Below are 25,992 nucleotides of genomic sequence, written 5' to 3'. Positions count from 1 at the left end.
CCTTCATCTTTCTTCTGCACCCAACCATACTTTTTCTTATTACCATCCAATCACCACATCGCGTAGCATTTATCTTTTTCTACAACAACACACTTAATAACATTTTGATTGCACCCAGTAATAAACCCCCATTGATCAAATCCACATTGGATAACAAGAGTGGGAGGAGGATAGTGGTATCATGGTGTCAACTGAGTTGCTAGGCAATTGCCCTTTTTGGCTATGTTGGCATAGCGACGTACCTTTTTTGTTGTCAATCACTAGCATTGTTTAATCATCACAAGCAAGGTCAAAACGCTACGAGTAAAATGGTTGACATGTCTTTTTCCCCATCTTCTGCAACGTCAGCATTTGATGGTATACGACTGAAACGAGTTTTATTGGTATTCATCCTTGGATGTTATTGCTACAAGTAACTACATGGGGTATGATGGATCGAGCATACTTTTCCCAAGAAACGACAAGAGCAGCCTGGTCAATGGTACACCGCTCTACAGATAGCTTGTTTAATTTAGGTTGTCGGTCAATAAGCAAAAGCATTCCCTTCTCTATAAGAAAGCCGCAATTGTAAAATGACACCTCGTGAAGCTTTGGTAGATTTCTTAGTGATCGAAATACTTGTTCGCTTGTAAAGCCCCACAAGCATTCAAATGACAATGATGCCAAGTTTGGTAATCGCTTCAAATGCTTGAAACACCGAGACATGATGATCTTATCAATATCGCCTTCGCACTCGGCATTGATGGTGATGTGACGTAGCGTGGGGATCGTGGTCAGTATACCAAAAATGGTGGGTGGTAGTGGCGATTCCGTAGCCCTTGCATAGTTGAACCAGTTTCCTTGATATGCAAACTCTTGTAGTGGAATGCATCGTGTGCTGATCTCCCTCAATAAAGTCACTATTTCCTTGTTGCTATCGTGTTGACTCTTGATGCATAGATGCGTTAAATGCTGAAGGTCTACAAGCAAGCTCCATGCATCCGATGGTAACGGCTGATTGATAAGGGATATACTGACATGAGTCAGTTGATGGCATCCTTTGAGTATAGGCAACAAAAACCGCTTTGCGAACTCAGAGTGTTCTTGTGGGATTCCAGTCTTTGTATAATGGTAAGTAACTTCTTGTAGCTGTTCTGGTATCCGCCATGATGCCATGGTAGGGAATGAAATGGTGTCATTGAAAACACACTCTCTCGACAGACGCATATGCAAGCAACGAAGCGTCTTGTAATGCTGATCCACGGCCATCCAATAATCGTGTAACAAGGGCGTTTGCGTGATTGCTACTTGGAGCTTGTGTAGCCCTGTAACTTGATCCGATTTCATTTGCTCATCGTGCCACCATAATGGATCTTGCGTAGACAGCAACGGTGTATCTTGATTCGAATACTTTATGCACTCCAACGTAGGACACGCTTCCAAAATCGACGCGAGAGAAATGGATACTTTGGCGGTGTTTCGATATTGCAGATATCGTAGATGAGGTGATCGGCTTACGACAAGAGTACAATCGCTATTCGGGCTCTCTATAGCAAGAAATCGCAGCTTGGGAAATGTGACAGATTCATCGAGGGCGGTGGTTGTTGCAGAACGCCGCATCCAGTTATCTCGATAGCAGAGGTGGGTGAGGTGCGGACAAGAAATGAGAATGGTGACAAGGGCCTCTGAAAATGTATTCCCTTTGATTTCCAAGCGTGTCACCGTTCTCCCCAAGTAACTTAAGGAAGGCGTTGCCAGAGAGTGAGATAAACTTGACAAGCCAATGGCAATGGCTATAACGGGTGGTGAATGTTGTTACATGTAAGCAATGTGTGACACGGTAATGGTTTCAGGCTTACAAAGTGACTTTAGACGAGGAAGTTGTAAATGAGCCAAATTCTTAATCACATCCAAGAGTGAGATATTCGAAGTATGGACTTCGATGCCATGTACCAAAAATCCAAAATGCAACAATGGTTTGCGTATCAAGTGCAATTGATAATTGCTAAGCCGAAGAGCTCGTGGTTGATCTGCTGTCAAGAGGATCATGTTGTCACGCCATTGATGGCATACGCGCATGCACTCTCCGCAATCTCGTATAGTAAGAAATTTGAATATGCATGTAATGATTTCCAGTGGAAGGATTGAAAAGTGGTCTTCTTTTTGGGAAGGGTTTTCAATACAAGGCATAAGCATGGTATAGTGTATAAAAAGTGATGGGGAAAAAGAACGAAGATGAAAGAGTATTTGGAGTATGAATGAGTTAAATAGCTTATGTGGCGCAGCACCTAGTCAATCACCAATTTGGCATCTTTACAAAAATGGATGGATGTAAAGAAGCGATTCATTGTCCGTGTCAGCTCACCGCCATTAGGGTAAGCAATGTAACTGCCTTTGCGCCATCGTATCCTTGATTGTAAAACAGCTGCGGCATGCATTTACTCGAGGAGTGATCCAATCCTATCCATGGCTGTATAAAACACCTTTCCTCAAAGACACGAATCCTTTACTCAATCCCATCCAATCCATCAACATCCTCAATTATCATATGATACGATTCTTCCTTCTTGCTGACGATGCCCCAAGCAACCAAAGCAACATCCCAATATTTACCATCATTGCACTTGATTCCATCCATCCATCATAGCTAACATGTTGGTTGAAAAGGTCCATGTGACCTTCGCTGATAATGTAATTCCTTCCCCATCCTGTTATTGCTCTACCTCTTTCTTAGCCATTCTCCATAGCAGCTCAACCAGGTGGATATCACTTGTATTGCTTGATAGATGGTATGACATCATCCAAACTAAATGGGCCAAAGGAGCCAGCCTGGTCAATATACCCAAACCCTTTCATCCCATGCACCACAACAATGTTCAGATCCATATCCATATCCAGACGAAGTCGTGTGTATTGAAAGCAAGTTGCAACACGTAAATAAAGCTGCTCCTATATAATGACTATCTGCTGTTCGCTTGAAAAAGGCTCCAAGTACATAACACTGCTTGAGACAATAGCATCTATTGCTCCGTTTGGTTGTGGCAGACAGAGGCGCAGGAGTGTGTGTAGTGTCAAGAGACTCGTGTGTTGTAGTAGAAAGACAAGGTTGTGCATTCTGTTTGAGACGAAGTAGTAGAGACCTCGCTAATAGCAATTGCTGCAATGAACGCTGCTACCACTGATTGTGGTCGAGGATTGTACAAGAGAACGTGAAGTGTCAAGACACGCGGGTGCTGTAATGGGGTGTACACGCTATGGACTTGCCATTCAGTCAAAGCCTTTCGAATCAAAGCAATTGTAGGCTTGACATGATGGGTTGAAGCAGGTCGATCGTTCGCAGGCGACAGTTGTACTTGAATGGGGTAACAGTTGTGAATGGGAGAAAGAGACAATGAGCAGGAGGTGGAAGAGCAGGAAATTAAGTAGGTTGACCTGTTCACGAACTTTATTTCTTTGCAGAGGAGTGAGCAAGAGAGTGTGTTATCAAATCCACTCTGATCAAGAAAGTTCAATGATGGGAATGATAGGCTGGAGCAGGACAATCGTTCACATGCATTGGATTAGGCAACAAAGGTGGTTGGGAGGAATGGACTATCAAGTGGCAGTTTACAAATAACGTTACAAAATGATTTCTGTGAAATCGGATGGTGTTTTGTGTTTGAGCGTAACTCAACCAAATCCTCTCGGATCAAGAAAGTTGAAGGATGGGCATGCTGGGCTGGAGAAGGACAATCGTTCACATGCATTGGATTGGGAAACAAAGATGATTGGGAGGAGTGGGCTATCAAGTGGCAGTTTACGTATAACTAACCAGATAAATTTTTCTCATTTTGGATGATACTTTCTGTGTTTGAGCATTTTTCAGTCAAATCCTCTCGGATCAAGAAACTTGAATGATGGGCATACTGGGCTGGAGCAGGACAATCGTTCACATGCATTGGATTGGGCAACAAAGATGATTGGGAGGACTGGGTTATTTATTAGCTGGCATTTTAGAGGAACTACTCCTAAATAGTGTACAAGTATCATGCATTGGCCTGTGCTGACTCACTCAAGTGACACAACACGTCCCTCTGCATCTTTGGCTCTATTGTACTTATACTACTTTACAATGAACAAAGAACTCTTTTCATATAGCATCACGCTTACAGCATATGTAAAACATAAAGGTGCCTGTATCTCCAAACTTTACAATGAAACGTGGGGTCTTTAATAGAACCATGTTGCTCGGCGGGGTGAAAGCGATCTTGTGTCAAACTATGAAGTCCATCGTGGCCAATCCCAGATTTCGCAATGTCGCCACCAGCCAAACTGGATCTGGGGGTCGACCTCTTCGACAACGACGACCAAAAAATATTTTTTGGGCTGTTTGCGACATTGAACGCGAAACTTTCACACAAGGTGCTGTTGGCCAAGCCGAGCCCATTGCTCTATTCAAAACCCCACGTTTCATTGTAAAGTTTGGAGATATGGGCACCTTTATGTTTGTAAGCGTGATGCTATATGAAGAGTGGTCTTTGTTCATTGTGAAGTAGCTGGACCCTGGCAGAGCAAAAGATGCAGAGGGTCGTGTTGTGTAACACAGCTACATTTGCATGAATGAAAGGGTCAATGTATAATTACTTTATGGATCATCTACGAACAGGCATGTATTGCCAGCTAACGGCCACTTTTATCCAATCATCATTGTTGCGAGGTCCATTGCATGGGAACGATGCCCCTGCTCCAGACATTCATTTCCATGATTCAATTATCTTGATCCGAGCTGATTTGGCTGAGCTACGGTCAAAGAGAGATTACATCAATCCATACATCAGCATACGTGCGAATGTCTCAGCTGATTAATCCTTGTTCGACCGTAACTCAACCAAATCAACTCGGATCAACCTACTTTAATCATGGAAATGAATGTCTAGAGCAGGAGCATCGTCCACCTACAATAGAATGCACAAAAGTGGCTATTAGCTGCCAATGTATGACATAAAGGTGAGTGTTGCGTACCTGTCATGCATGGTCCCTGAAGTCCAAACTTTTTAACCCAGTTACACAAACACGTCCCTCTGCATCTTTTGCTCTGCCAGGGTCCAGCTACTTCACAATGAACAAAGACCACTTGTCATATAGCATCACGCTTACAAACATAAAGGTGCCCATATCTCCAAACTTTACAATGAAACATGGGGTTTTTACTAGAACCTTGCTGCTCGGCGGGGTGAAAGCGATCTTGTGCCAAACTATGAAGTCCATCGTGGCCAATCCCAGATTTCGCAAATGTCGCTACCAGCCAAACTGGATCTGGGGGTCGACCTCTTCGACGACGACGACCAAAAAATATTTTTTGGGCTGTTTGCGACATTGAACGTGAAACTTTCACACAAGGTGCTGTTGGCCAAGCCGAGCCCATTGCTCTAGTAAAAACCCCATGTTTCATTGTAAAGTTTGGAGATATGGGCACCTTTATGTTTGTAAGCGTGATGCTATATGAAGAGTGGTCTTTGTTCATTGTGAAGTAGCTGGACCCTGGCAGAGCAAAAGATGCAGAGGGACGTGTTTGTGTAACTGGGTTAAAAAGTTTGGACTTCAGGGACCATGCATGACAGGTACGCAACACTCACTTTTATGTCATACATTGGCAGCTAATAGCCACTTTTGTGCATCCACAACTTTTTGTGCATTCTATTGTAGGTGGACGATGCTCCTGCTCTAGACATTCATTTCCATGATTAAAGTAGGTTGATCCGAGTTGATTTGGTTGAGTTACGGTCGAACAAGGATTAATCAGCTGAGACATTCGCACGTATGCTGATGTATGGATTGATGTAATCTCTCTTTGACCGTAGCTCAGCCAAATCAGCTCGGATCAAGATAATTGAATCATGGAAATGAATGTCTGGAGCAGGGGCATCGTTCCCATGCAATGGACCTCGCAACAATGATGATTGGATAAAAGTGGCCGTTAGCTGGCAATACATGCCTGTTCGTAGATGATCCATAAAGTAATTATACATTGACCCTTTCATTCATGCAAATGTAGCTGTGTTACACAACACGACCCTCTGCATCTTTTGCTCTGTCAGGGTCTAGCTACTTTACATTAAACAAAGACCACTCTTCATATAGCATCACGCTTACAAACATAAAGACGCCCATATCTCCAAACTTTACAATGAAACGTGGGGTTTTGAATAGAGCAATGGGCTCGGCTTGGCCAACAGCACCTTGTGTGAAAGTTTCGCGTTCAATGTCGCAAACAGCCCAAAAAATATTTTTGGTCGTCGTTGTCGAAGAGGTCGACCCCCAGATCCAGTTTGGCTGGTGGCGACATTGCGAAATCTGGGATTGGCCGCGATGAACTTCATAGTTTGACACAAGATCGCTTTCACCCCGCCGAGCAACATGGTTCTATTAAAGACCCCTCGTTTCATTGCAAAGTTTAGAGATACAGGCAGCTTTACGTTTTACATATGCTGTAAGCGTGATGCTATATGAAAAGAGTTCTTTGTTCATTGTAAAGTAGTATAAGTACAATAGAGCCAAAGATGCAGAGGGACGTGTTGTGTAACTTGAGTCAGTCAGCATAGGCGATGCATGATACTTGTACACTATTTAGGAGTAGTTTCTAAAATGCCAGCTAATAAATAACCCAGTCCTCCCAATCATCTTTGTTGCCCAATCCAAAGCATATGAATGATTGTCTTGCTCCAGCCCAGTATGCCCATCATACAAGTTTCTTGATTCGAGGTGACATGGTAGCATGGCAACAATGGGTGTTGTTGGATCATCATTATCATGTAAAGTGTAAAATGACACACATCCTTTTGCTATACGATTTCTTTTATTTACGCGTGCCTATTGCCTATCGCGAGGGTGATGATGGATGACGATGGGTGAGCTGTGTGTTTGGGTGGATGGTGTGTGTAGGGTAATTGAGTGGCCTCAGTGTAATAGCAGTAAGGGGATTTAAACTTGGGGACGGTGGCTCCACGACTTGAGACAACGCTTCTCTTTCTCTTTGTCGCTCGTCTGGTTTTATCGCCTTCACGACATTCCAATCAAGGTAGGTAATGTGTTATCAAAGAGTGCTCTTTTTGACTGTGAGGTAACATGCATTGTCAGGGAGCGAGAGTGTGTCCAAGTGCCGAGGAATGAGCGTGGTGTGTGGGTTGGCTATTGCCATGGCGATACGGTTGCTTCCTCTTGTTCGTTGCTATTCCCGCCTTACGCTTGGTGTCAACAGGTACATTCAGAGTCGAATGTTGCAGCCGAACTGGTCCCATTGACGTGTTAGCTTGTATAGAGGGCAAGTTTAGTGTCAAGACGTTGGCTGGTTTTGTTTCGGCTCAACTACACCACTACACCATGGCTTTCGGTTTCCAGTAACCAACAACAAAGGGGTCTTTTGTGTATATGGAAAAGGCAAGTACAATGAAACAAACAATGAAAAGGGTGTTTATTGTGTGTGTGAGTGTGTGCTAATAATGAATTGAATAGGTTTCTTTGGTCAGGCAATGCCACTTGGGGGCATCATCATCATCTCTTTGGTTCAAGTCCCAGCCTGGATCAAGTGACCAGTTGTTGGAAAAGCTTCTTGGAACGCGTCCGGGGCTCTATAGGCCTGCGTTTGAGTTGATGGGTCGACGACGATGGTTTTTTGGAAGAGCATGGTCACCGTGTTGAGGTAAAAGGGGATTTGCAACAGCTCGTGAATGTGTTGAACCAACACGCTATTCTCGTGATAGGCTCGTTCTTTCCCTTGAGGATTTCTTTTCATGAGGTGGGAAATGATTGGAAGGATTGGATTGGGGATCATTCTTTCTTTGGAGAGGATAAATGAGGACAACTATGAGCCTGGACTCTACGTAAGTGATGTGCTTCCTTGCTAACTTGGCTGCTTTTTATTTATAGAGACGACCATTACGATGATTACGACATTCACAACAATGACGATTACGATGATTACCACATTCACGATGATGGCAATGACTACAGCGACAACGAGAGTCACAAGGAAACCTGCAAGGTCACATTCTTTTCTACTTGTGTGCTTTGGATATTGGGTGACGAGGATATTGACGACTGCTGACGAGTACGAGTACGAGTAGGAATGATGACGGAGGACGACTACGACGATGGTGGTGGCAATGTACAGTAGCAAGATAGTTAGATGAAATAGAGCATTGTTTATTTATTACACGCTTGTTGGAGGTTGCTAGCTTGTGGATTACATACTATTGCTTCGAAGATGGAATAATAAAGGTGGTTCCGGTTATCGGTAATGCAAGAAGGATACGGCTTTTGTGATACAATAAGGAGGAGTGGGATCGATCCCTCCATTGAGTTTCAGGATCTGGTGCGTGGGTTTACATATACAATTGGTTTATGCAGCTCGACTTTCTCCTACATGCAAACGTGATATGGAACCACTATTGTCATACACGTACCTTGAAACACCTTCATTGTGGGATGTTGTTTCACTTACGTACCTTCACAAAGGCAATCGTCATCATCATGCATTTGTGCAGCAACCTGTCAACGATGTGTTGTGTAACCACCGCGTGCCAATTTCGACAATCACCCAAAGTCAAACTGTTCCACCGAGTATTGGGTGTTGACTTTTGAAGTTTAGCGTGCATGGCCCATATGTGTGTTGTATTCTCAATGTATCATTTCTTTTCCACTCCTTGTTGATTACAAACATACAATGTATCCATACAGATCATTCTCTTAAGCAAGATCCAGCATATCCCTCCTATATTCTTGTTGCCTCCAATAAGGATACGAAATGAAACATCGACCTAATATCATGCCCATAATTCATAATCCCATCCATTTATAAGGTAAAACAGGTAGAATTTATTATATTTATAATACAAGTCTTCTCTCAGTTCTTGAGGCAAAGCGAATGCTATTACACCAATTAACAGGACCAACCAACGAGAAGGTGGAAGACATCTGATTCCAAAAGGTGAGGATTGCTTTCACAGCAATACGAAAGGTGTAACCAAGGGAGACTTGCAGCCAGCCGAACAGTAACTACAAGGCAGCATCAGTGAATGGCCGGATCAAGAATGAGTACCTTTGCATTTGAACACGACCGATCTACACCCAAACCCCAACTAGCCATCCGAACTGTAACCACAAGCTAGGTGCACCCTTGAGATCGATCGTGCAATGCCATTGGGAACAAAGACTCCATGGGACTTGCTGCAATGCGACAACCTACATGATCACCCCCACCCCGTTGCATGGCAAACCACACCGCGTAGTTGTATGTGATTTCGCACTATCGCACACTTGTCGTTCCTTAGGTTCTTTCAGGCACTCAACGCGAACGTGTATTACCATTTATCCTCATGACTTGGTTGCCTTGTCGACGTGAACAGCGAGGCTGAGGAAACCCCAGGGTTGCCAGGATATGAAGAACCAGTGAAGCTGTGGAACTCCCAAAGCAGACATTCACCAAAAGAGTACCCTACTCACTCCAATGAAAAAAAAGTACCTCGCCGTCCTTGGACTTGCTGCCTATTCTTTTATTCGCACCAGGCACATGCTGTACCGAAAAGAGAAAGAAAGAGTTAGCAAAGAGGCGCTCATTGTTGCGCAGCCTGTTTTTATATTAAAAGTGCTGGGCTTGAATTTTTCAGTTGCTGACGCGCACCCTAAGACCGCGTTTGACGTTTGGCGGATCGAGTTAGTTGTATTATTGAGTGGTGTGCATGTGTTCGAGCGCGTCTATTCTTCTATGACAACGAAAAATAAAAGGTTTTGTGACCACAATATTGCAAGTGACGCTAGTGAAACTTCCAAATTGACACAAAGCACCCCCTTAATGCCGATGCGGGAGACAAATGTCTGTGCACAAGCGGCGCATGTTGTACTGGTACCACTGCAGCCCCTAGCACAGCCATAACAATATAATAACCATGCTTAATGGTCTAGTACCATATAAAAGACCAGACAACGTAATGATGCATTTTCAGCTTAAAACGAAAAAGTAACCCTTTACTCTTGTTGAGTCGATGTTACATAATATGATTATATACATGTTGCTTCCTTATTGATTGTAAGATTGTAGCTTATTAGAGGGTATATGTAAGATGGTTTCGAAATCATTCAACTGAAGTATGGCTTTATGAACTTAATGGACGCTCGCTTTACAACTCACGAATGCCAATGGAACGTATTGATTTTTGCAAGTAATGGGAATTCATGTGACACCAAATGCGCTCTACATGTGCTATTGTCTATTTACATACTAAAGTATTGAGTGACTTGATGATTGAGCACTTGATTGCTGTCCTCGTCAAAATGAAAAGGCTTGTAACATTCCTTGCAAAAGAAGCATGGTGATGATCCACTCATAACATCGTTCACCGTCATATACCTAACGTACCAGTTTTAGAGACCTCTTTCAATGTATTGATTCATACACACACTTACGCTGCTGGGTAGATATTACACATCCTGCACTTGTATCTCACAAATTGCCAATTGTAGGTGACCATGGGATAAGAGCTGCGTAGGGGTGGATCATGCTTGGAATGGATGCTTCATGAAAAAAAGCTGTTAGGCCCACCAAGTCAATCAGATCCCCTCTCTCCTATTATCCACTCACCGTATATCCCGAACCATGATGACATGTTGGCATCCATGCTGATGCAAGAACAAGTATGGCTTGTTAATCTCGAGCGAAAGGTCTTCAAAGGTGACACCTTGCATATCATGTCGTTGATATTCAGCCAATCCTGGTTGCTCATATCGACCAAAATCCATAACCCACTTTCGTATAGGCTCACTGTAATCAGGCAAATCAGGTCCACCTTCTTTCAATCCAAGCTCAGTGACGGCTCGAGTGTCGACATAAAACACGTCTTCGATGAAGAGACAACTTGCTGAAAGCTTTTTCTTTTGCGTGTTGAGCACAATGCCATCTGGTTGCTTGCCTTTCCGATCATTGTCACCCACAAAGTCCTTGATACAAAAGATAAAGTCGCGTAAATCGGTCAGCGTCTGGGATCCAAGCATATCAAATTCTCGCACACGATAGCTAGGCATCAATGGATGATATGTGGCAATCGTAAGCACAACCTCTGGATTCTCCTCTGCATCCAATCTCTGAGTATTCAATAAGTCTTTCATCTGGTACTTGGTCTCGTTATTACTTACATCCACCTCTTCTCCACTAGCCGCTCCAGCTTCATCACCCTGAGACTCATTGGTATCCTTAGACTTGTCATACATCTAAATTGCCATGTGAGACAAGCTTAATGCATAGAGCAAGAGACTACCTACCTTTTTGTTGAGTTTGGCGTAATTCAAGCGCTCCCGCTGTCTCGGTAACAAATCAATCCCATTCTCAGACCTAAAGTAGACACACATGTCAACATGCCATCACCAGTATCCTGATTTAAACTTACTTGAGTGAATGCAATGGGCTATCCTTGAGATTTTGAATAAAGTCATGGTATTGCTGCATCAATTCTGTTTCAGGGATCTCTGATGTGGATGGTTCATTGTTGTCCTCCTCCTCATATTGTGATTGTTGAGTCGTTTCATCATCATCGTCCTCGATTTGGGTATCATCATCATGGTTCTCGCGCTGAGTCATTGTGCTTTCCGGGTGTAGTAAGCGTTCCATCAAATCGTTCTCTTGGGTATCATGGGTGGTTTTAGGTCGTTTGGATGATGATGATGGTGATCCGGGTATAGTTGACAATGAAGATAGCAAGTTGGATTGATTCTCTTGAGCAAGGTATCTTCTTCGCTTTGGCACCAACGGATTGAGAAACAAGCTGTTGTCATCGTTGTTGTGTTGCTGCTGTATCAAACCCTCATCGTAATCATGTAGCGTGCGATAAGGTAAGACATCCTTCGCCTGTGGACGACGACCGATCCACTGGTCGTCAAACGAACGTATACGCGACTGATTCATGCTCCTCGAACCTTGTGTTGTCTTTTGATGATATTGCTTGACCATTGCAAAGAGAGTCGGATCAGTGAAGAATGAACAAGTGCTATTCAAATCGCTCGAATCGGGGGACCTACATTGGAAAAAGTTAGGTTCAAGGCGATGTACTTCCTTTATCCAATGATACTAACGGTAGGCGACCAACTCTGGATTCTAACTTGCTGACATCGATCGTGGATTCTTGCTTCTTTTGTCGCGATCGTAGCTCGACAAGCTCATTACGAAAAGAACGGACATGGATTTTTTACATTTGAAAGAGTGGCAGGAAGACCTTCACCAGTTTCCGATTTAGCTTCTAGATACAAAAATGTTGTCAGCCCATCAAACCCATTGATTACAGTGCCCAACATCTATGGGCTGTTCCAATAAAGATCCATCATGCCTCATGTTGATTATGGATTTCATCGCTTTCAGAAGTATTCATCGATCCAGGTTTAGTGCCCTAAAAAGCATGACTCAAGTTAAAGTTGGAGAATCCGAAGTTTGATGAGGATCATTCGAAACACACTGAAATCTGTTTACTATTTGCTGGCGTTTTTGTAATCCACCATCATTTACATACAATGAAACGCAACGCCTTTGTGTCACGCTATCATAGTTTAACAAAAAGGGCGCCACATTAAATATGATATGACCCATCACTTGCTTTCCATTCCCATTGTTGTAATATGCCACATAGTAAAAGCGATACAGACGTTTGCTCCACCACTGCTGAGACCAATGTAGACAAAGAAGCGTCCACGATAACGGATGTAACAGCGGTGAGACGACGATTAAAACGAAAACTTGATATGAGATTCGTTGTATGGGCTTTTCTGGGCTTTTTTGCCACGTACCTCGATCGAAGCAACTTGCGTAAGAAGCATGACAAGAATGAAATAGACGGGATGCTGATAGTGTGAACAAGCAAATGCATACGTTAGTGGTATGAGGGAAGATTTGCTCCTTGAATCGTCGGCTTACAACTGGGCTGATACCGTCTTGCGCCTCGGGTACAATTTGTAAGTATAAAGCAAAGCAATACAATCGACTTTTTATCATTCAATATCCATAAATAACAGGTTTCAGATCCCTGGAAGTCTGCTACTACCCAAGGTGTATCCACGATGGTTTCTTCCCCCACTCCCGCTCTTATCTGGCATCATCCAATGTTGCATGTCTCTTGTCAAGAACCATCAGGGTTTATTAGCTTTGAGATTTTGCCTTGGTCTATATCAATCGGTAAGCACTTTTGGAGAAAAACGCGACCCTATGTTGATACCTATTATGGCAGGCCCTTCATCCAGGAATTGTATTTCTCTTGGGGAATTGGTATATCGATCAAGAAGTGACAAAACGCGTTAGCATCTACAAATCATCTATGGGAGTCTCAGGTACCAGTTGAGATCGTACGAATGAATTCCTGGCACTAACGGCTGATTTGGCTACATAGGAGCGGTTGGGGGTCTTATTGCTGGCTCCATTGTTGAAACCATTGCCGACAAAGCAGGGCTTCGTGCATGGCAATGGCTCTTTGTTGTTGAAGGGTTAATTGCTATCTTTGTCGGAATCCTTGGGTATTTCATGGTACCCAATTATCCACATCAAAATACGTCATGGATCACTGAGCAAGAGCGCACGATTACTATGGAAAGGCAAGCATCACAAGAAAGGGAGATATCAGCGGCACCTTATAGCTGGAGAATGTATGTATTGTTTGGGTCATTGATATTTATTGTACCCATTGTGCTGTATTTCAATACACATGTACAATCACTAATGATATTAACTTGTAGCTTCAAGCAAATCCTATTCAAGCCATATACCTGGTTGATGACATACATTCTAATGTCAGCATTCTTCATGGATTGTATGGCCAACTTCTTTGTAGTCATATTGAAGGATATGGGCTACAACAGCGCTTTTGCCAATTACATGTCCACCCCGCTAAACCTCTTCAGTGCCCTGGTATCACTTGTGGTTGGATATTCATCCGACTGGTTTAATGATCGTGTCATCCATACTGGAGTTGTCACAGTATGGGGAACCATCTGGAGTATTATCGTTGCTGTAGTCAATCATGGGAATACTCCTGCAGCACTCGTCTTTGTGGCAGCTTACGCATTAATCATCGTGGATACATTGGTAGCCCTTGTTTTAGTGTGGGTAATGGACATTTACAAAGGTGATATTAACTCACGCGCCTTGGCAATTGGCCTTGTGAACGGTCTCGGACTTCTCATTCCAAGCTTCGCAAAGGTCAAGCTTTGGGTTGTCACAGATTCACCAGTATTCTGTAAGTAATCAATCATACGTGACATCCTATTACAGTATGCTAAAGGTTTCACCGATAGGGTTGGGAAAGATCTCAAACGTGGGCGTTGGATGCGGAGCGGTGGTTGCTGTTGTGCTATCATGGTTCCTCATCCGTATCAAATTCATGCTGCCAGGCCATATCAAACCAGCTGAGCAACGTGATGACGATGAAAAGCACCAAGATGATGATTGATAGACCATCTATATCGAATGCCAACGTGATGTTATTACGCCGTGTTTATTAATCTCGCGGGGATCGTAACCTCTTTCTTATTAAGGCTGCTTCCTTCCTTTCCTACTTCCACATTTAAAGTGAATACATCAATAACGCTTATACAGCATTAGCTCAATCATTGTTGCCCAATCCAATGCATGTGAATGATTGTCCTTCTCCAGCCCATCATTCCCATCATTCACCTTTTTTTTTTGTTTCGAGGTGACATGGTAGCATGGCAACAATGGGTGTTGTTGGATCATCATTATCATGTAAAGTGTAAAATGGCACACATCCTTTTGCTATGCGATTTCTTTTATTTACGCGTGCCTATTTTCTATCATGAGGGTGATGATGACGATGGGTGGATGGTATGTATAGAGTCATTGAGTGGCCTCAGTGTAATAGCAGTAGGGGATTTAAACTTGGGGACGGTAGCTTCACGACTTGAGACAGCGCTTCTCTTCTTTTTCTCCCACTTTTCCTTATTCCATTCACGACGTATCGATCAAGGTAATGTATTATCAAAGAGCGCTCTTGTTGGTTGTGAGGTGACATGCATTGTCAAGGAGTGAGTGTGGAGGAATGAGCGTGGTGGGTGGGTTGGCTATTGCCATGGCGATACGGTTGCTTCCTCTTGTTCGTTGCTGCTATTCCCGCCTTACGCTTGCTGGTGTCAACAGGTACATTCAGAGTCGAATGTTGCAGCCGAACTGGTTCCATTGACGTGTTAGCTTGTATAGAGGGCAAGTTTGGTGTCAAGACGTTGGCTGGTTTTGTTTCGGCTCAACTACACTACTACACCATGGCTTTCGGTTTCCAGTAACCAACAACAAAGGGGTGGTTTGTGTATATGGAAAAGGCAAGTGCAATGAAACAAACAATGAAAAGGGTGTTTATTGTGTGTGCTAATAATGAATTGAATAGGTTTCTTTGGTCAGGCAATGCCACTTGGGGGCATCATCATCATCTCTTTGGGTTCAAGTCCCAGCCTGGATCAAGTGGCCAGTTGTTGGAAGAGCTTCTTGGAACGCGTCCAGGGCTCTATAGGCCTGCGTTGAGTTGAGGATGGGTCGATGACGATGGATTTTTGGAAGAGCATGGTCACCGTGTTGAGGTAAAAAGGGATTTGCAATAGCTCGTGAACGTGTTGAACTAACACGGCCTTCTCGTGATAGGCTCGTTCTTTTCCCTTGAGGATTTCTTTTCATGAGGTGGGAAATGATTGGAAGGATTGGGGGTCATTCTTTCTTTGGAGAGGATGAATGAGGACAACTATGAGCCTGGACTTTACGTAAGTGATGTCCTTCCTTGCCATGGATCGAACTGGCCTTGCGTGATTCGTGCAGTGCCTTCTCAAGAACAAGGGGTCGCCCGACGTTGCTCGTATGGTGGGTGATTTGGTTTGTGAATTCCTTCTGACTTGCTTTCTTCCTTTGAGAGGATCGCCTAGCGGTATCTAACTTGGCTCCTTTTTATTTATAGAGGCGAACATTACGATGATTACCATATTCACAGCAATGACGACTGCGATGATTACGACATTCACAACAATAACGATGATAGCAACAACGAGATCCACAACAATGACGATAACGACAATGGTACAATAAACGTTATCCACTTTCTCTTGCCAATATGATGTTGGTTAATCAAGTCCCATATCTCGTTGACATCCAAAAGGAAGCCTGCAAGACCCATCCTTTCCCATTTGTGTGTTTTAGAGATTGTCACGAAGACGATGATGACTATGCATGTTGGCGGACGATGGCGACGGCGATGATGGCAAGATAGCTAGAAGAAAGCATTGCTTGTTATCCACTTGAATTCGGCCTATTCCCTTCTAGCTCGTTAGGTTATAGCCTAGATGAAATAAAGGTAGTTCCGTTTGTATAAACAAATGCATCATCGTGCACGTCTTCATGCAATCAAGCATGTCTTTAGTGAGTAGTAGTGGCTACGATGAAAATGAAAACCTTATCAATGCATGGTGTGTAATGATGGGAGATCCAGCTTAGCAAGCAATTGGTATCACGCAACACACATGTTGGATTCGATCACGTGTCTGCATAAGATTTGTTCTTTTATCATTCCTTTTTGCTGGTTGATCAAATTAGGTATGCATTCGAATTCCTTAGGAGGCTCCCATGCACACGAAATACAATTCCATGTGGATATGATGATGCACCTCGAATCACCGGAGTTTAGCAGCACAACAATGCCTGCTTTTGCGCCATTTTACCCTGCTGTGTTAGGAACGACCTTTTACTATAAAAGTAGATGCATGGTTAGAAATTTGGACAAGACATCTTATATAAATATACAATTTTATTGTGCCAATGTTGTATCCTTCTTTGTCGGTATGTAGAAGGACCTTTATGCTGTATAAGTTCGATTGTGGAGCAACAATGATAAGGTGCCAATATCAATCAAAGACATTCATTTGGGCTTTTTCGCATGGGCAAAGTGACTCTGTGTAATCAAGATTTTACATACGTGTGTAGATCGAGTGCTAAAAAGAGCACAGGATGCTTCATATACGCCATTGCGATGCATCTACTATCGTGCCAGCTGGTCCTGGTTAGGCATTGATGATGATGATGGATTAAAGAAAGCCCGCAATCTTCTGCATGCATGGGATGCATCATCATGTAAACATATGTACATCAAGTTGATAACCCAACAAGGCGTTTGGATGTATCGTTCTCTTTCCATCATTTTGTTTTTTCATCAACCCTATACCCAATAGCTGTCACTGATATGCATAAACCTGATGTCCAGGGCACTGATGATCATAGTAGGAGCGGCCAAAGCGTAACGTAATAAAGATGACGGGTTCAATGATGCATGTACTAATGTTAAAATGCAAACGGCATTAGTGATTGTGATCATCATGAAGAAAGAGATCAACCACTTAAAGAATCAATCGATGATGGGGCATATTGGACTGAAGGGATACGCAATCCAGGATGGGTTACGGTAGCAGGGATATGGATGATGTACTTTGTCAGCACAGGTTCTACCAATTCTTGGGGTATCTTTCAGGCAGAGTAAGTTTCATAACCACCGGAAAGCTTGCAAAGCTAAACACGCTTACAACAATTGCCTACTAGCTATATCAAAATGTATTCAAATGAGGTTGCTGTGTCCTTTATCGGTAGTACGACAGTTGCCATCCTGCAACTAGGCATTCTAATAACGCCATTGATACGTCGAATTGGTGTTCGTTATACTATGTTGTTAGGCGCATTGATTTCCACAGTGGCATTGATCCTTGCTAGTTTTGCAACCAAATTATGGCAACTCTTTGCAGCCCAGGGGTTTATGTATGGGATTGGGTTATGCTTGGTATTCAATACGCCAACAACGTTGACCTCTCAATGGTTTGTGAAGAATCGTGCGCTGGCAAATGGTAAATTCTTGATGCATAAACGCTTTGTAGTTTTGAATGTAACACTTTCATTCAAAGGCATTTCATGGAGCGGAGCGACCATGGGTCCAATAGTATTAGCTAATAGCTTCCAAGCATCGTTATTGGCTTTTGGACGACAAATAACCTTAACGATCATGGCTAGTGTTGTTTTCATTATGCTTTTGATGTCTGCAATCTTATCAAGACCACGATATCCTGTACTCCGCTCACCAAAGAACAAACCATCTACCAAAAAGATAACCAAAGATGAAAAGGTTTCTTCAAAAGATGAATGCTTGGACAATTCTCTTTTGAGTATACGTTTCTTGCTGATCCTCCTCTTATCTTTCACGTTCCCTTTCCACTGGCAAACAATTTTATTTCTTGCACCGTCTTATGCTCAAAATGTGGGTGCTTCACCAACTCTGGCTGCTTTCGTTATTACCATCGTCTTTGTCATGGCCTCTATCTCGCGTATTGGTTTCGGTTTCATAGCTGATCGATATGGGCGACTCAATGTGCTCACGGCAACTCTATCTATTAATGGTATGGGTTTTTGCGGATAACTTGACAACCACCAGCTTCACGTGACGCTCATTACCTTTATATTAACATTATTGTTGCAGCCCTCCTTATCATGACCTTATGGCAGCACGCCGATACAATCCCAATGTTTGCAGTCTTTTGTGGATCCCTTGGTCTTTTGGGTGGTATTTTTCCAAACATGAGACCTGTAGTTGTCAGCGACCTTGTAGGCATGAGAAAAGCACAAAAGGCTATTAGTTGGTCTTATTTGCTTTCGGTACCTGGTAGTCTTATCGGCGATCCTTTTATTTCTTACATTCATTCTCGCCATGGTTGGACTGTTTCTATCCAAACAATTGGCGCAATCGCAGCGATTTCGGCAATATCAGCCATGGTTGTTCGATTCTTGACTAATAAACAGTTATTTGCCATCGTATAAACGTGATAGTCTACCATTGTAGAATCATAAAAAGTGGCAATGGGGCAAGCAATGATCCCACTCTATGCAAAATCGAATGCGTATCAATGCATTACACTATAAGCCTACCACGCAAAAGCGCTGTATAAAGTTGTAAAGATGATCACGTATTTGGATCCTAGGTGCAACACGTATATGCTTAGACTGGGACGAGCCATGAACATGCTGTATTTATTGATCTGGTGGTGTGAGTATGAGTGATTTATGATAGCATAGTTTCTGGATTGTTTACACAAAGGACACACGTCCCACGCTGATATTCACAACAATCCGCATTTGGGCACACATGCCGTAAATATAAAGTAATCCAGTGACATTGGCACAAAGGATGATGATTCCACATCCAGGATTGTGGATATGGTTGGGTGTGGGTGTATGGATTCTTTCATATGCTGCATCGTGCATTGCATTAGAGCTAGCTGTTGGTGTAATGGGACACAAGCTTATTCCAGCTTGTTGTTTGTACCATGACGTGTAAAGCTTACCTTTGTCTTGTTGTGGAAAATGATAGGTTATTAGGTTTGCCTCCTTTAAAAAGAGAGGGAAACTTACAGGATGTCCATAAAAGGAAAACGTTGGTGATTGTATACAACGAATGTGTTTTGATGATGAAGGGAGAGAGAGACAAAGATAATGCTTTATCAACAACACACAATGAATGTATGCATGCATAGGATTCAATACATGTGCCTATAATCAAGGTAGATCAATGCCCAAATACCAATAACGCATTTCTTGCATACCTTGCTTTCGCATCTATCTAAAAGGAAGGAGCGGGTGAGCAGCATTACATTGAATGCAAAGAGAGGATCGACATGGCAGCGTGTAATTTCATTTGATGAATACAACATGAAGATCAGAAGGCACCAAATTCTATTGCAAGTGACCACGTGAACGATAAAACAAAAAGGGGCAAAGTACGTGAGTGCTTGGGCGATAACAAACCGATGCTCATGATGCTTCACGCGACTTTGGAGACCAATACAACATACACCACCAAGCGTTGCACAGTGTATTTGCATCACGCAGTTGCACCACGGTTCCCATAAAGCTGCAACAATCGACATTAAAAGGGATAATTCATAACATGGCTCGGCAATGCTATTAGTGTGGATATAGCATCATCATCTTCAATTAGACTTTTATGATCAGGGGAACATGCAATTCCTCTTCTGCCAAGGTGGTCATATGAAACCGACAATCGAAGGCAATGTAAATGATCTCATGACAAACAAAAATTGATTGCTCTTTTTTCTATGGTGCTTCCACTATTGGAGAGCCAACAAATACTCTTTCTTGTACACCCTTGCTGTTCTTGTTACTCTTCTTCTCAGCTTATATATACAGGTCCACCATCCAATTGCTTTTTCTTTTCTTTCCCTTTCCATCCTTCCTTATATGCTCATGAGAGAATCCATTCAACCTGGTGAGACCAAAGTCATTGGATACAACCAGCAGCGGCACTCTATACATCCACACCCTTATTCTCGAAAGGCTGGTACTACTACAACGGCAACCACTCATTATCCTCGATACCGTACCAAGGCTACAATGCCAACCAGCTCATCATCATCGTCATCGTCATGCAACAAAAAGTGCAATGATGCTGTATCACTCCCATCAATTCAATTGAAAAATCCTCAAAGATCATCTTCAGCATGTGGAATTCCGCTTCATACCTCCAAAGCCTACCTTGCTACAAGAACCAGCAGCAGGAACATGGGGAATGGAGGAGGTGGTAGTAACAGTGGGAGTAAACCTCCAAGTTTTCAAGCGCAATGGATGTTTTTCAGTAACTCGCAATGGATCCCATTGGATACTCAAAGTCACCTCAAGTTGGAAAGAACGCTTCAATTGGATGGTGTATTCGTTGATATCCAAGATAGCCATTTTCCTGGTGTTGAGCGTATACGGGTCTTTCCTGGCGCTGATTATCTTTCATATCTCGGGATCCGGTACCGTATCTGCCGTGTATTGTTACCTTCCTTGTGAAAATGGATCCCCTCACGCTCCCCCAACAACCACCCTACTTTTATCTATATCCTTCTTTAGCACCATACAGATCAACCACCACCCAACCTCTCTTTAGCAACTCACACATACCAAACGCACACGCACACTTGTACCTGCTTTCATCTGTAATACATCATCCCATATGCTTGACTTGCTGTTTGTTCCAGTGTTTGGGCGATCGATGTATGCACATGTGTGTGTTTTGAGCATGGATCAACGTGATTATTGCTGTTACAGCTGCTGCTTTGTATGTGCGCAGCAATTATTATGCAAAGGGTGATCCTGCTGAGAGATGCAGCATAAATATTTGTATTATGGTCTTCATTTCTCTCTCTCTTTCTTCTCAAATGGGCACATGATCAAGTTAAATTTGTATTGTTATCTGTGTGTGCGCGTGTGCTTGTTTGTTGGCACGTTCTGGTGACAGTGATCGTGCATCAAGCTGGTTCACAAAGAAATGGCGGGCATCCTTTTTTACAGCCGCAACTTTTGATCCCCTGAGAAAACCTCCCCCACGTGAAACGGGTCATCGGCCCGACACAGATTGGTAAAGTGAATGAATGAATGAATTTGTGCGTATACATTGTCACTCAAAGCAAGCCATATGATCTATATGAATGATGTAATATTGGTTTCGTTATTGGATTTCATACAAAACAAAGAAGAACAACGGTGTCATTGATATTTGTTCTTGGGGATGATAGTGTCTCGGACCGATTGCCGACACCACCTTCAGCACACGTATAATTGAACGATGTCCCTGTGAGCAAGCATTGGATAAGGCAATTAAGATGTTGATCTATGATTTGTCAAGTAGGATAAATATTCCATGAAATGATCCAAGTTAGGCTAAAGCCGTTTCCATGACAACAATAAATGAGACGTAGATGCATAGTGATGGATGTTATTTATTGTAGGCCATTAATGTACGATGAAAGAGCAAAATTGGATGGTATGCGAGAGATGGTTGATATGCTTAATAGATCATTTTAGGTGGATCCTCCATGTTGAACTTTTGTCGTACGCCGAGCAGAGATGTGATCACTTTCAATTTGGCCTTCATCTTGTCGCGTGCACCATACATGTCTGTATTCGGGCAGTTCTCGCGAGGAAATTCATCAATCATCTTTTGTAAGGATTGGAGATGCTTTGATACTCTATAACGATCATAGTAGAATTAATCTCGAGATAGATCCATGTGGGTGAGGGAAATGGGTCACTTACTTGCTAGAAACCTTGTCTCCATGAGCTTCGGCTAACTCACGCCATGTTTGTACACATCCTTCATAGAATCCCACTTCAACTCCCAATTCAAATGACTTTTCACATCCAAAGATACGCCCTTCAAGTTCACCAGACTCCTTGCCATCTCGTAATCCATCCTCGTGACCATAGTGTTGGAACCTAGTCAAGGACCCACTTAGCACCAACTCTCTTGTTATTCTCGCGAGACGCTTACATTTCTTCCAAGTAGACCAATGACTCAAGATCGGCCTTCATTTGGGGCTCGGAATGGGGTACAGTGCTCATGCTTAGTAATCGATCAACGTGAAGGAGAAAGCTGTTAAAAGTGTCGGCGGTGATAAAAGGGGAAAAAGTAGTAGTACCGGAAATGGCTTGTCAGATAATGCCGCTTGTTGACGTTCCGAGTTGTCATTTTCACTGAGAGGGAGAGCTATGGGTAGAGCAGAAATGCATAATCATGTGGTCTCCAGGACAAAAACCCTTGTGCGTATCCTTGATTAGGCTTTTACTTTTACTTTCTTTCGAATGACAACCCTACTATCACCTACTCAGTTATCCACTCTTCCACATGAAATCCTTAACAGGATACTAGACTATACCACTGACCGAGACCTTCTTTGTATGGCACGATTGAATACATTCTATGCCCATTTGTCCGCACCCATCTTGACCCATCGCATCACGCGCCATGTGCAAAATGAGGGGTGGAAGCTATATGCAAGTGAGAGCAAAAGATAAACAACATCTTCACGTTCACTAATGTTATCGGATGGCTATTGTAGATTAACGTTACTTGTGAGATTGATACGCCCAATGGTGAGGAACATGATATTGTGTGCCAAGAACGTCGGATACTGGGAGATCACGTGAGCGTGGATCCGGATACGCTGTGTGTACGCTTCGTTGCCATGCCATTGGACGAAGAAGATAAATTCAAAGCCGCCAAATCAACAAAGGGGCGTGCCATCACCATACCCAACGATACACCAACAACGACAACAGAGGAGCCTCATATCCTACTTGAACTCTACCTCACAAAAGTCGTCAACAAGAACTTGGAGATTGCCAAGCCCATAAGCAACCTTACAATTACTCCTCCTCTTTATGGAAGAAGAGCCACCTCTGAAATCGATTACCGTGACCATGCCAATTTCGATTCACTGACACCTGTATCCATCACTTATCATGTCACCAAATCATCATCCGACCCAATTGAAACCTCGATTGATGTTGAGACGATCGAAACAACCGCAGAATGGTGGATATACCAGTTGAAGAATCCATACAATCTTCCAGAAATCCCTGTGGTTCAAAATGTTTGGTAGACGTTCTCACAAATACTTATTAAATGGTATTTTAATTTCAAAGGATGATGGGAGTGAATACATTTATACACATATGGAATGGTGGTGGATGATAAATACAAACGAGAGGGCATCATCATGTCGTCCTTTACCAGTAATGTTCGCTTTGATAGGGCACAATGCCATTTAGTTGTTCCTTCTTTTTGTCTTGTTGCCATCCATCTAATATAGCAAACATGAGTTCTCGGGAAGCCTCGTCTCGGTTATTGACGGTGGGGATGATGCGTCGGATTTCTAAGCTTCCAATGAATGCTGCTAATTCGCGAAAGCTTGAGTGCTCTGAATAGGGTATAGGATACAGCTTGACTGTGGCGGTGGATGCTCTTAATGGTTTCAATACAATGGATCGGTTGGGAGGTTGAGCAATGATTTCTGATAATGGCGGCCCCATTGATGGTGAGCCATAAGGTCGAAAAGTCTGTGCCGTTGGTTGAAAAGCAATCAATGATGTAAAATGAGGTCGCATCCCCTTCAAATAGTTCTCCAATAACTATATATGCATTAGAGGAAGAACACAATGACATACACAATATATATACATACATCAATCTTCAAAGTTCCCAGTGGCAGTACATGTACTTGTGCTTGATGTGGATCGGTTACCAAGAGGGAGTCCAGCTCTTTGTTCTCTTGACATGCCAAGATCTTGCGTTTCTTTTCATTTACATAAATCTTGCTTCCAAGCCTCTTTGCGATGTCTAATATAGAGCATGGATGAATACGTGGTCTATTTTGATATCCCCCAACTACCAACTTACTGAAAAACACCCTTTCTTTGCCAATGGTATAAGTGCCAACCACTACAAGGACTTTGGACTTGGGTCGTGCATTTGTCATTTTCATTGCTGCCAATGTGCCTTCTGATTCATCCGTGACGAGGTCAACCTTAGGCTTTTGTGATGATTGAAGCCATCCCACAAGGGCACTACTTTTGCTTGTTGTTGTTGTTGTGGCAGGTTTCAGCTGCAATTGTTGTTGTACGGGTTGATGAAAACATTGCTCATGAGCTATGTCGCATGCTGCACGGACCACGTCCTCTTGTATTGGAAACATGTAACGACCATCGAGATAGGTTGTGTCGAGATAGAGCGTATCAATGGGTGGATTCATGGGTTGGCGGATCAAAGGATGAAGGCACATTTGGGGCGTGGCACGGAAATCACCGGTATGCAAATGTCGCACGACAACACCATCCGGTCGCAATATCTCGAAAAGAAAAAGAACTGAACCAGGACAATGATTGGCATCGATGAGGCTGACATTGATAGTATCACTCAAGGGGTATTTGACATTCATAGGTAGCGCACACACATAACGACGGCCGACACCCAACCTCTGCTGGATAAGATTGGCTGTGATTTGTGAACAATATACGGTGCCATGAGCCCATTTCTTGCCGAGGTAACCATAATGGTCGCTGTGGAAATGGGATAAGAAATAACCTGTGCAATCGGGAATCTTGCCATACGTAAAGGCATCCACCACAAGGGTCGTATCTGCTCAATCATATCATTTAGCTTTTTGAACACAAAGAAACGTACTTTTCATTGTTTACCTTTTACCCATTTGTAAAATGGACATGTGCGCTTTTGTTTGCCCTTTGTTGATGATGATGACGATGATGGTTTGTCGTTGGATGAATGATTCGTTGCTGGGTTGTTGATCGTATTGCTGTTTTCTTTTGGGCCGAGGACACCGCGGATGGCATTTTCCATGGTTCGGAACCAAGACTTTGTGTCATTCTTTGTCGCATCATTGGTAGCCATGACGTTGTTGCTGTTGCTATGCACCTCTTCCTTTACCAAACTTCCATCCAAACAACGATTGATGTGCTCATTCATGGTATCGATCGATTCGGCATTGATAGAAGCTTGACATACTGGGCACTGCTGATACGTATCATTTGTCGCTTTTTCATTCTTCATGCCCGTAGCAACGTCGTCTTCAATAGGCGTAACTGGATCATCTCCTGCTTCCTTGGCGATGTTGATATCAACGTTGGCTTCCATATCATCTGCTTCTTTTTTTATATTGCTGTCAATGTTGTTATCCAAAAGTGAATCGATGTCATCGGATATGGCCGTATCAGCGTGAAAGTGCGCAGTTCCTGCGTCGTCATGGTGAAGTGACAATGCTGCTGGGTCGTCAATATCGTTTGTTGCTATGCATGTTGAAGCCGATTCCGCCAATGACAAGGCGATTGCACGTTCCAGATCGCTTTCAAAGGAAGTTTGTTGTTGCGTGTTGTGGGTGCTGCTGTTATCGTGTTGCGAGGAAGACGATGTCTTTTTAAAGTAATGCTGCAAGGTCAATGAAGGAGTAGTGCTGTTATCGCGTTGACGTTTATTCCTCTGCTGAGAGCTAGCCACTTGTGTTCTTTTAGCTGTTCGAGCAGTGGTGACCATGCTTCATTTCCCTGATATCAGCGTGCAACGTCGATGAAAGAGTGTTGTTCCATGCCCTCTCCGCCGAAATGAAGATTTAAGGTACGCGTGCATA

The 25,992-nt window shown here is 43.1% G+C and overlaps 9 protein-coding genes across 9 annotated transcripts; 5 read left to right on the top strand and 4 right to left on the bottom strand.

The window, feature by feature from the left end:
* Positions 1 to 387: 387 nt before the first annotated feature.
* On the bottom strand, positions 388 to 2,028 carry O0I10_004042 (uncharacterized protein; the record flags this gene model as incomplete). Its single annotated transcript, XM_058484108.1, has 2 exons — positions 388 to 1,772; positions 1,839 to 2,028. 2 exons carry the CDS (start codon positions 2,026 to 2,028, stop codon positions 388 to 390), a joined length of 1,575 nt encoding a protein of 524 aa, XP_058345096.1.
* Positions 2,029 to 4,172: 2,144 nt separating this feature from the next.
* O0I10_004041 (uncharacterized protein) lies at positions 4,173 to 4,514 on the top strand (the record flags this gene model as incomplete). The annotated part of the gene is made up of 1 exon (XM_058484107.1): positions 4,173 to 4,514. The coding sequence occupies one exon, from the start codon at positions 4,173 to 4,175 to the stop codon at positions 4,512 to 4,514; it is 342 nt and encodes a 113-aa protein (XP_058345095.1).
* A 5,713-nt stretch (positions 4,515 to 10,227) lies between these two features.
* Positions 10,228 to 11,956, bottom strand: O0I10_004040 (uncharacterized protein; the record flags this gene model as incomplete). Its single annotated transcript, XM_058484106.1, has 6 exons — positions 10,228 to 10,363; positions 10,420 to 10,527; positions 10,595 to 11,094; positions 11,146 to 11,220; positions 11,272 to 11,341; positions 11,397 to 11,956. 6 exons carry the CDS (start codon positions 11,954 to 11,956, stop codon positions 10,228 to 10,230), a joined length of 1,449 nt encoding a protein of 482 aa, XP_058345094.1.
* A 659-nt stretch (positions 11,957 to 12,615) lies between these two features.
* On the top strand, positions 12,616 to 14,435 carry O0I10_004039 (uncharacterized protein; the record flags this gene model as incomplete). The annotated part of the gene is made up of 7 exons (XM_058484105.1): positions 12,616 to 12,802; positions 12,855 to 12,948; positions 13,009 to 13,168; positions 13,221 to 13,320; positions 13,380 to 13,632; positions 13,723 to 14,222; positions 14,281 to 14,435. 7 exons carry the CDS (start codon positions 12,616 to 12,618, stop codon positions 14,433 to 14,435), a joined length of 1,449 nt encoding a protein of 482 aa, XP_058345093.1.
* Positions 14,436 to 17,216: 2,781 nt separating this feature from the next.
* O0I10_004038 (uncharacterized protein) lies at positions 17,217 to 18,832 on the top strand (the record flags this gene model as incomplete). Its single annotated transcript, XM_058484104.1, has 5 exons — positions 17,217 to 17,275; positions 17,336 to 17,506; positions 17,570 to 17,868; positions 17,926 to 18,414; positions 18,495 to 18,832. The coding sequence occupies 5 exons, from the start codon at positions 17,217 to 17,219 to the stop codon at positions 18,830 to 18,832; spliced, it is 1,356 nt and encodes a 451-aa protein (XP_058345092.1).
* Positions 18,833 to 20,275: 1,443 nt separating this feature from the next.
* O0I10_004037 (uncharacterized protein) lies at positions 20,276 to 20,863 on the top strand (the record flags this gene model as incomplete). Its single annotated transcript, XM_058484103.1, has 1 exon — positions 20,276 to 20,863. The coding sequence occupies one exon, from the start codon at positions 20,276 to 20,278 to the stop codon at positions 20,861 to 20,863; it is 588 nt and encodes a 195-aa protein (XP_058345091.1).
* Positions 20,864 to 21,860: 997 nt separating this feature from the next.
* O0I10_004036 (uncharacterized protein) lies at positions 21,861 to 22,414 on the bottom strand (the record flags this gene model as incomplete). The annotated part of the gene is made up of 3 exons (XM_058484102.1): positions 21,861 to 22,041; positions 22,109 to 22,288; positions 22,344 to 22,414. The coding sequence occupies 3 exons, from the start codon at positions 22,412 to 22,414 to the stop codon at positions 21,861 to 21,863; spliced, it is 432 nt and encodes a 143-aa protein (XP_058345090.1).
* Positions 22,415 to 22,750: 336 nt separating this feature from the next.
* O0I10_004035 (uncharacterized protein) lies at positions 22,751 to 23,454 on the top strand (the record flags this gene model as incomplete). Its single annotated transcript, XM_058484101.1, has 2 exons — positions 22,751 to 22,846; positions 22,912 to 23,454. 2 exons carry the CDS (start codon positions 22,751 to 22,753, stop codon positions 23,452 to 23,454), a joined length of 639 nt encoding a protein of 212 aa, XP_058345089.1.
* A 127-nt stretch (positions 23,455 to 23,581) lies between these two features.
* O0I10_004034 (uncharacterized protein) lies at positions 23,582 to 25,898 on the bottom strand (the record flags this gene model as incomplete). The annotated part of the gene is made up of 4 exons (XM_058484100.1): positions 23,582 to 23,983; positions 24,037 to 24,191; positions 24,252 to 24,989; positions 25,049 to 25,898. The coding sequence occupies 4 exons, from the start codon at positions 25,896 to 25,898 to the stop codon at positions 23,582 to 23,584; spliced, it is 2,145 nt and encodes a 714-aa protein (XP_058345088.1).
* Between the last annotated feature and the right edge of the window lie 94 nt (positions 25,899 to 25,992).

This window comes from Lichtheimia ornata (genome assembly GCF_029851405.1).
Source record: "Lichtheimia ornata isolate CBS 291.66 chromosome Unknown scaffold00014, whole genome shotgun sequence".
NCBI lineage: Eukaryota > Fungi > Mucoromycota > Mucoromycetes > Mucorales > Lichtheimiaceae > Lichtheimia > Lichtheimia ornata.
This window is presented reverse-complemented; position numbering and strand designations above follow the sequence as displayed.